A 10,916-nucleotide genomic window follows, 5' to 3' on the forward strand; every position below is an offset into this window, starting at 1 on the left:
TTTAATGAGCCTTTAGAAAACAGTAGCTGAACCAGCTTTGGCATTATATTTGTATATTCAACTAAAGAGGTGGAAACAAATGATGTGCTTTTATGACAGGATCCTAGTAACAAAGTGTCTGACGATACAATTAAATGTCGATTCTCTGGCAAGTTTTCTTGTTATGGGTAAACACATCACTGCTCCAACGCTTGAGTTAGGCGTCTTTTTTGAGTGATTCATTGTTTTAAATGGCTAAACAAACTGAAAGCACATTGCTCGGAAAAATGAGTGAAAACACAGGCAATGTCCAAAGAAAAACTTCACAAAACCTGGAGAACTAAAACCACCCAAATGCACTTTAAAAAATGGCAAAAGAAAAAAACAGTCTGGCTTCTTGGAAGAAAAATGAAGAAATGAGCGATGGCTTAAGACTTTTGCAAATGTGGTAAAATTCTGATAAATAACTGATAAAACTCCACATCCCACCTATACTGATATCTGTCTCTAAATGAAAGACCTCTTTATAGACTATTTTTCTGATTCTAAAATTGTTACATGATGACAAAAGGTGAACTATCACTAAAAACCATGAAATAAATTACAAAATTTAAGCTCACAATGTGTGATTAAAATCTATCTAATATGTTTACATAGCTGTAACATGTAAAAAGAAAAAAAGAAAATATATTGGAAGAAGTTGCTAATCAGCTTCTTTAAGGGTCCAATTTGGATTCATCACATCAGAATAAGAAATAACAAATTTTATCTCCAAAGCAGAGACACATAAAGCAGATGTCATGAAAACACGACACAGTCACTTGAAGGTTAACACTATAGACACAATTTGTAGTTTAGGACAAGTATGCAGGATTTTGATGGTTGAATACACACAGAAGCATGACTTCCACAAATAATTAAAGATTGAGTCTTTTTTTACCACACTTTACAGACATCTGTGCATTTTCCTTTTATTTTTGGGCCTTCTTTAACAAACTGATTCGGCTCTCCTGCCACAAGGGCAGCTATAGGAAATCTTTGATACCAGACAATGTCTCCATTTATAACTTTTATTACCTATTTATTTCAGGTTGAAAGCCATCATTAATTTCATAAAGGTTCTAGTGGAAAACAGATTTTTGTTAGTTATGTTTGTTTTTATGCAGGTCGCATGGTAATACAGATTTGGCCTGTGATTTTTGTGACATGCTGGCATTAGAATGATAAGTCAGCAATGACTCGAGCTGAGGTGTAAGTTTGGATCACCTGCCGTATCTCTGGATTTAATGCTTGAAGCATTGCCAATAAGACAGATTCATTAAAAATATGAGTGGCAAGAACAAATCACAGAGGTCAACAGATTACAAACTTTATCGCTTTTTATTCAAACTGTACACATACATAAGGCTTATCTCATTTTAAAAAACAAGTTAAAAAAAAAAAGAAGACACAAATATGAGTACCCCCCATAAATACATTATGCTTTTAAAAAAATCAGTCTGTTTACTTGGTACCTTGCATATGTTGTGATAAAAACACTCGTATTCCTTCTGAAAACACAAACAGTGCAGTCAGCCTGGTAACACAGACCTGCTCTGCATTGTTAGGTGATGAGTGAAGTGAAACGTTTCCTAACTCAGTCCTACAAACAAATTGTACCCAGGCTTTGAGGTATGTGGTAAATTCACATGGGAACATTGGCATTTCCTATATACACACTGCTTTAACATATAATATGAAGACTGGTACAAAGTACGCAGTTTTAGTATTATTATTATAACACAAGGATTCAGGACACAGTACCAATAACAGCTCTGTAATACGAGTCATCCCTCATTGCTGGAGCGTTCCCGTTCATTACTTATGTGTATGCATGTGTGTGACCTATGCAGAGAAAATGTACTGCATGGAAAGAAACAAAAGCTTCAGGCACTCGTCTGCTGCCTAACGGCTGACTCAGGGTGAAAACATGTTTTTCTGCTTCCCCACAATGACTCCAACTGATTTCATTACTCAAGTCTGAGAGGTCATTTTCTCATTTGACCAATGCTCTGCGAGGAATAGCGGCCTGGGAAGCAGAACAAATCACTGATAACTTTATTGCTATTGTCACCAATTACAGAGGCGCCAGCAGCTGTAATCCTTTCACTATCTTGCAAATACAATTCAGAGAACTGCAGGGTCTGTCTCTCATCTTAGCTGCATCAGCATTTATGTGATGTGAAACCTGGTAATTGGTGTTAATGTCACACAGAAATAACGTTTTCTTTTTTATTAAACCTGTGCGGTGTGATCTGAGTTCTACTGGCACCACTTACTAAAAGGCTTTACACATTTCAACACTATAAAATGCTCTGTCCTGAAAATGTTTTATTTCAACAGTAATTAAGTTTCCCTACTATTGTATGAAAAGACTGCAAGTTATTTTAAAATATATATATATATTAACTTGTTTTACTGCCCTTAGATTCAACACTACTGAACTCCCACCTGGCTTTGACCTTTTGACTCTCTGCTACCTTCCAGATAAAAACCTCAAGTTTCTCTGTGTTTTGAGGAGTTTCGTGAGGCAGCATAGACACTAAAATCATAACAATTTAACAAAAGTTCCAACATGTTCAGTCTACTTGGGAAAAAGAGAAACCTTTAAACACTTCAAGTGAAATTACAAGAAAACCGGCATGAGTGTGTACAGTCATCTTAATCCAGGATGAAACAAAAACCCATAGCAGCCATTCGAATTAAATCTGGATGGGTTGAAATGGTGCTTTGGATGTCTTAAAGGATCAAACAAACAAACAAAAAAAGAAGAAAAAAGTCTTTTAGATAGGAGACCACACACAGAGACAAACAATGAGTTGGTGTGTCTTAATTACAGAGAGTGGAGGTGTATGTGTGTGTGTGTGGTCTCTCTAAGTGTTAGATCCAGGTCAATCTGTGGTGTAAATCTTTTTTTTTTTAACACTTAGCATAAATGTGCAAACAAATACATAAAAACTTCATTCACCTTCGGAGTGAACATTCAATACAGGAAAAAATATTTAAGAAAAAAAAAGGAAGCAAAAGTTTTGATTTGTGGGCAGCCACTTGGCACATAATGGCAGAGCTGGTGTATAAAACAAAAACAAACAGATTGTACTCTGCAAAATCTAACATGTGTATTAAAGCTTTTCAGTCTTTAGCTAAAAGCAGAGTAACTTACAACGCCCCAAGTATTGAATTCACAGTCAGAGGGGGTGTGGCTGTTGGAGGGATCTGAACTTTGACCTTTTCTTGCAGTTTGCAGTCTTTTTGTGACAAATTCTTAAAAGAGCTGAGAGGAAGTACATTCAAATAGTAATACAAGGATATAATGGATAATATGTGGGAAGTTTCATAACAAGTCTGTCATTACAGTCCAGTAATCATTATGATCATTTAGGCTAAAATCCAACTTTTTTAAAAATGCAAAAGCAAAGATTGTGGGCAGAAAAAAGAGAGAAGTATAATGAAATTTAAGCCAGCTTTTGTGGCACTTGTTAAAAGTTTTGGTTGTGTTCAAAGGCCTGTATTTGCGCCACAACCTTGTAACAGAAAAAAACTGATCAAAAAATACATCCATAAGTGTGGTAAAATGAAAGCTATTCGACCTCATTCTCAGGTAACGGGAGCTCCAAACTTCACACCGTCGTCTCTCCGTGGCTGCCGTTACTGAGCCGCTTGTAGAACCGCCGCCACGACTGAAGCGTTTTCCCGGACCAGACCCAGAAACCGGAGGTGATCCCGACTATCATGGTCATCAGGTATTTGATCATGAACACGGTGAAGTCCGGGGTCATGGGGGCGAAGTTGTGCACCGGGCACGGCACGGCGAAGCGCTTGCAGGTCTGCATGTGCCAGGTGCGCTCCCAGTGCTCCCTGAAGGCTTGCTCATAGAAGTAACAGGCGATCACGATGGTGGCCGGTACCGTGTAGAGGACGCTGAAGACGCCAATCCGCACCATCAGCTTCTCCAACTTCTCTGTCTTGGTGCCGTCGTGCTTCATGATGGTGCGGATCCGGAATAGAGATACGAAGCCGGCCAGGAGGAAGGACGTGCCGATGAACAGGTAGACGAAAAGGGGGGCCAGGACAAAACCGCGGAGGGCGTCCACGTTGAAGATCCCCACGAAACACACCCCCGTAAGGACGTCCCCGTCCACCTGGCCCATGGCGAGGATAGTGATGGTTTTGATGGCCGGGACAGCCCACGCGGCTAGGTGGAAGTACTGGGAGTTGGCTTCAATCGCTTCGTGGCCCCATTTCATCCCGGCAGAAAGGAACCAAGTCAGAGACAAAATCACCCACCAGATGGAGCTGGCCATGCCGAAAAAGTATAACACCATGAAAAGGATTGTGCAGCCCTCCTTTTTGGTCCCCTGAGCCACTGTCCTGTAGCCGTCCGGCTTGAATTTATCCACGCAGACTACTTGGTCTTCTAGGAAAAACCCGGCAGCATAGGCTACCGCCACCATAAAATAACAGCCAGACAGAAAGATGATGGGCCGCTCGGGGTATCGGAACCGTCTCATGTCCACTAGATAGGTGAGCACCGTGAACAAGGTACTCACACAGCATAGGATGGACCAGATCCCGACCCAAAGCCGGCCGAACTTTACCTCATCCTCTCGGAAGTACATGATCCCGGTTGGTTTGGTAGGTTCGCAGGGGGCTCCGCAGTCTTTGACCCCCATGAATCTGTAGCCCAGGTAGGAGGGCACTTCCAGCTGCAGCGGGCAGGAGAACTGGTGGTACTGGTTTGGTTGTGAAGGGTGCTGGTTCGGTCTTGCCATTTTGGGAGGGGGAGTAATTGGGTCCGGTGCAAAGGGAGAAGAAGAGGAGGGCGGGGTGCCCGGTTCCGACGTATTCTGGCCGACGCAGATCTCCCCGGCTCCGTGGACGGGGAAAGCCTCGCAGCGCAGCCGTTCTGGCCACTGGAAGCCGAATTTATTCATCAGGGCTTCACATCCCTGCCGTGCCCGCTCACACAGGGACCGACACGGGGGGATGGCCTGCTCCAGCACGGTGCACACGGGAGCATACATTGAGCAGAGGAAAAACTTCAGATCCGCAGAGCATTGGACCTTAACGAGTGGGTAGAACTGGTGCACCTCAAGTCCGGCGTCCTCCTGGTTCGTGTGGCCCAGGAGGTTCGGCATGATGGTCTGGTTGTAGGCGATGTCGGTGCAGAGCGGGATGGAGATGGGCTGACAGAAGCCGTGTTCCGGGATGGATATTCCACTCTCACTGTTGTAATGCTGGGCAGAAGCGGGTGAGAAAAAGGAGAGCCCGCACAGCAGCCACATGATCCGCAGAAACACGGAGCCAGTGGTGAACCTGGCCGCCGCCATAGTTGAGGAGGAGGGGGGAGGGAAGGAAAAACTTTGATCCAAGTAGTGCGACTCAAAAATGGTGGAAAATGGAAAGAATTTTTCAATAAATGTCCCAATACTTAACTAGAAGTCCAAGTAATTTCAGTTAAAATAATTGTAATCGACTTTTCTCCCGTGTGTAATGAAGATAAATCCAAGAGAAACACTCGTCATGTCATGACTTCTTAATGGTCTTTGTAAGTGACTCCAAGCAGTCCACTCTGACTCCCGGTCCGTTTAAAAGTCCCGTTTTCTCCAAACAATGCAATTTCACCTTAGTCCAGCTTACTTAACTTTTACAACTACTTACTTTAGCGCTAAACGATATAGGATAAAGGCGTAAATGCCTAGTATTTCCACTGTTTGTCGACTTTAGTTCGCGCAGCGAGTCGCTTCACATGCTGGGCGGTTGGAAGTCCGGAGGCTCGCGCTCCTCACTCTGTGCAGATTCCACCGGTTTCCAGGCGCCCATTCCATTCACTGGACCCCCTCCCCTCCGGCCGAGCGCGAGGCGCCTTGAAACCGCCGCAGTGTCTCGGCCAATCACCGTGTTTGTTTTCCTACAGCAATCGTTCCTGATTGGCCGTTGGACCCCCACCACAGGAAAATATGTTACAGTAATTACATTACACCAGAGAGTTTAACAAATATTACCCAATTAATCATTTTTTTCTGTATCATACCATTTCGCCAATAATTGTGTGTTTGTAACACTTGGAATTAATGGTCCAATTTTGGGTTTAGTTCTGAAAAACAAAACAAGTATGTAGGTTAATCCTAAACATAAGAAATACCTCATATTCTCTTTTTGTAGATACACACACATACGTATTGTTTCTTTACTGGGCTGTAAAGCAGAATAAGAAAAATGAGATATGCATTTTTATTTGTCCCAAAAAAGTTGTAAAATTACTTTGTTTCAGCAGCCATAACTTTAAGCACATCAATAAAAAAGGTTAAAGAATTTAGATCAGCACAGTAAAATAAATGCATTAGCTCAATGCCGTAAAAAGGCAGGAGCACAAAAGTGAAGCAAAATACAAATGATTTGTATTAATAAAAATCTAGATATAATACAATAAGCAAAAATCTAAACAAAATAAACAGAAATGAAGTCCAGTTGCCCACTTTTGTGTATGACAACTCTTCAGCTCTAATTGTGTACTAAAGGACTTGATTTTTCTTTTTCGTGTTTTATCGAACACACCTTTTAATGCAGTTTTCTCTGTTCAGTGTGCAGCTTTAAAACTGAGTTCTCCCCATCGCCCCACACAGTCGCTACACACAGCCACTCAATGTGTGCAGGACATGTAAACACTCTGCAGCACAGTGAGCAAACCATGAAAAAAAAGAGAAAAAATTCACGAAAAAAACTAGTCTTAACCACTCAACCACAGAAAGTACCTGTTGCTGTTTAAGGGTTTTATGGCAAGCACTCAGATGCAGCTCTTGAGCTGATATTCAGTATTGTATGGAGGAACAACAGCCAAAGGAAGAGTAATTTGGACTGGCAGCATGATCGATCTGCTCAAAGGCAGTGTGGGAGGTGCAGGCGGTTCCTGGGGGCCTTGCTGCATTTGGTGTCTTTCTACCCTGAGTGGGATAAAAGAGGGTGGGGGTAGGCTTGCAGTGGGGGAAGGGACAGGAAGAAGAGAGAAGGTCGAAGAGGGCAGGGGGAGAAGGAAAAGGAGACAGAGAAGGAAGAGAAGCTGAACCAAAAGGAAAAGGTTTAGAGCTCTGTGCTGTAATCTGCAAAGAAAACTCAGTATAGATTTCTGACTGACCACACAGAGATTCAGCACCAAGTTCTCAAGCGTGCTTGTACTTCATGTGATACAGTTGACCATAATACTACAAAAAAGACTGAAAAAGTGTTTTAGTCCTCAAGGGAAGGAGATACTTTTTCACATTTACCAACCAAGTTCTTTCCCAAAGGCTCAGCTCATTGCTTGCTAGACAGTTGTAATCTCCCCAAACAGTCATCCTCAGTTCGTCCAGAGCGCTACAGCTATTGTCATAACAAAGACGAAGAAAAATGAACCAGGTGGATGAGACCAGGTTCAGTCTTATGTGTTTTTGTTTTTAGTTTGTGCTGAATTCTCAGTTTTATCTACTTCTTTAAAGTTCTTTTATAACCCTTTCTATTTTTCACATGTTGTGCATTTTCAGTTGTCTTCTGTGCATGCATGTGCTGCAACCGTTACTCTGCATTTAACAATCAAAGCTGCCCACTGGCATGCCAAGGCAAGTTTATTTTTGCCTGAATCGTTATCTGTCTACCTAAAAGGCCCGTGATCAGGGTGTAGCCCACCTCTCTGGGACAGAATATACTTGGCTGGATTACACATTCCTTACAACGGCAAGTGAGAAAATGATTTACTCTTGAGTGTCCATATTTTTATTTTCACCACTGTCTACAGATTACATCTGGCTGGTGATACGTCCCCACATGTCACCACCTTATGTTTCTGCATGTCGTTCCCATCTGCGTATTTGATTAAGTTACAAATGAAGGACAGCTCAAACAAAAACAACAAAAAAGCAATAAAATTCAGCAGCAGAACCTATTCAATCCTTCCCCAAAGTGGATTCAGTAACATCTTTAAAAAGTTGTAAAAGGCAGAGGAATGTTATGGTTTTGTTGATAAAAATCAGTTTAAAACCTTGTTGATAATGTGCTGCCTTTGTTTCTGATCTAATCAATACACACTGACCCTAATGTTATCTTACCAGGCAATACACTGATTACTGAAAAAGCAGGTTTTATTGATGGTACAAGAGGAGGAGGGGGAAAAACTAAACTGCAAAATTTACCAGGATACTCAAAAAAAGACATTAATATGATTTGGCAAGGGTCACTCATTGTTTGCATAATGTTAGAAATAAGCAATTAGATTAAAGTGTGAGATATTTAGGCTAATAGGGTTATTAAAGGACAGCCCAATCAGTGTTTCCAGCAGGAAAGCTAGTTTCACTAATGCAGAGGTGTAATAATCAAAAACTCCAGCTATTAAAGCTATTGATTTTGAAAGTAAACTTTGATTTCTCAGGAGTGTAGTTTGTCAGACAGCATCTGATTAGTGTTACAGACACAGTGATGTTATACACTAGAGTGAATGAATAAATGGACTGAAGCAATAAATCAATCCATCACGATCACACAATGGTCATCGGGGCATCTGGACTCTAATGAAATATAACAAAAACCATTTAACTACCGGTAGTTTAATCTGGCATATGTATATAATTCAAATTAAAACACACGTGAAAAAGTTACATAAAAGGCTTTTCCATTGCAAAAATTGTAATTTCAAATTCAATTACAATTATGAAAGAAAAAAGATCATGGAGATAAAACAGTTAATTTGCTGCATTCCTTTTCGCTGCGGTGCTCTTGTTTTGTCTTTCCTTTACATCAATGCACTTTCACCTCTCTCTGAAACTCCAGCCTCACTCCCTGACATGTGAGAGGTTTAGTCCAGCTTGAGGCAAAATGATAGAAAGACAGACTTTAGTCAACAAAAACAGCAAAACCAATTCAGCTGAATCACTTTGGTTCCAAAGAGTCAAATGGGAAACACCAGCTAAAAAGATAATTGATAAACAAAGACACATTAGACAATGACCTTTTTTGACAAAGAAAGTCAAGTTCTTACATTAAATAACGGTGACTAAATTTGACATTGATGGGCAGCAGCATCTTAAAATGCAATTTATTTATGAAAGTGTCTCTTTCACATTTTTCCTTTGCATTTGAGTAAAGTAAACAAACGTAACTGGAACACCCCCACATAAAAATCCCTGACAACAGTATCTTCTTCCCAGCTGGCAATGTGCCACACCACAAAAACTATCCAGGTGTACTCAAGGAAAACAAAAAAATACAAGGTTTTGACCCAGGCTCTAAACTGATCCCACTCTGATCTAGGCCTTGTGGGATCCATCAGTAGACACTTAATCCATGTAGGCCCTCCTACACAGCAAACCATAGGACACAAAGCATCTTCTCCCAATGTCCAAGTGCTAGACTCTACAGGATGCTCCCAGAGTTGCACATATGCGATATTAGTGGAAAAAAACAAAAAAACAGAAAACAAAATGTTACTAGTGGCAGGTCTGTGAGTATTAATGTCAGTGTGGTACTCCAAGAACATTACCTAACGCCAACATTGCAATTGGTCATAATTTTTACAAAGTTGTACCATGAACATCAACCATCAACTCTGTGGTCAAAAAAAATTAAAATAAAATTTATAGAACTACATGATAAATAAATAAGTCAAACCACCGAAGGCCATCATATTCATCATATTCACTGGAAAAAACAAAAAAGATAATGTTGACCATTTCCATAACCATGCTTTTAAACTGATTTATATTTGTACATTTTTTACAAATCCCCATCCATAATATTTTGCAGATTCACTCCACATACTAAGATGTACATTCTCCTCATTCTTCTCATTCTTTTATTTATTTATTTATTTAGTTAGTTAGTTAGTTAGTTAGTTATTTTGATTTAGCTCAAAATTTATTTTTTGTAATGTAGCTATGGTGTTGCATTCTTATCAAATGTATCAACATTTTTATAGTTTAAATGTAATAATTACAATGTTGTTTTGTAATGTTGCTGGTCTTTACATTTATTTATACTACCAAGTATTGCACAAGGGAATAATATAGGATATTACTACACTGCCCTATCCAAGCTCTTTTTTTAAACACAAGGGGAGAAAAATCCAAAAGGATAGCTGACTTTATTCAGGAATCTGATCATTTTTGATTGACTTAAGACAGGCTTAAAGGACACAGATAACTTGTTTTAATTTAATGATAACAGCTCTTAGACTATACAGGCCATAGAACGTCTAAAATGCCATTCAAGTCTGCAGACAGATATAAACATGTAAAAACATAAGCTTTATATAAATTTGTACCCAGTAAGATGATAGTTGTATTTTAAATGAGTTCTTCCTGCCCCTCCCTCACACAGTGGCTCTGTCTGAGGTGTAAAACACAGCAGTTAGTAGCCACACCACACACTTCATCATGTCTAACTGTAGCTGTTTGTGTGTGTGCGTATGTTTGTGGATAGTGTCTGCAGTGGTCAAACAGATGTGGGCAGTCCAGCGGGTTTCCAGACAGCCAGTCACTGTTTAGACAGCGGTCTGCTGCAGCTGGACATTTCCTGGAGAAGAAAAAAAGAAGAAGAAAAAGAGAGAAGGGAGAAAAGCAAAACAGTGGTAGAAAAGTGGGCTAGACAAACAAAAAGTACATTTACAGTAGAGTAAGGTGAGAGTTAATGATCCAAAAATGATTTGGATGGTTTGCGCTGTGTTTGCTCCGTTCTAGTGGCTGTAATGCAAAGTATTTGTGCCACCACGTGAAACCCAACACTGAGCAACTATTTAGATGTTCAGCTGAGGTGCACAAACACAGTTAGGTTTGGTTTGAGGAGGTTTTCTAATCTGAGGACAACTTAAATGAAATGTTGGCTGACCAAATTGGTCTAACCAGCATGTTAAGTGTTTCTGAGGAGTCCATTTA

At 40.4% G+C, this 10,916-nt stretch overlaps 1 protein-coding gene across 1 annotated transcript; it reads right to left on the minus strand.

Moving 5' to 3' along the window:
* Positions 1–1,340: 1,340 nt before the first annotated feature.
* LOC102200612 (frizzled-7-A-like) lies at positions 1,341–5,826 on the minus strand. Its single transcript, XM_005747821.1, has one exon. The coding sequence runs from the start codon at positions 5,346–5,348 to the stop codon at positions 3,639–3,641; it is 1,710 nt and encodes a 569-aa protein (XP_005747878.1). The 5' UTR covers positions 5,349–5,826; the 3' UTR covers positions 1,341–3,638.
* Positions 5,827–10,916: the final 5,090 nt, after the last annotated feature.

This window comes from Pundamilia nyererei, unplaced genomic scaffold (genome assembly GCF_000239375.1).
Source record: "Pundamilia nyererei isolate P.nyererei 1_Seehausen unplaced genomic scaffold, PunNye1.0 scaffold00206, whole genome shotgun sequence".
NCBI classification, from domain to species: domain Eukaryota; kingdom Metazoa; phylum Chordata; class Actinopteri; order Cichliformes; family Cichlidae; genus Pundamilia; species Pundamilia nyererei.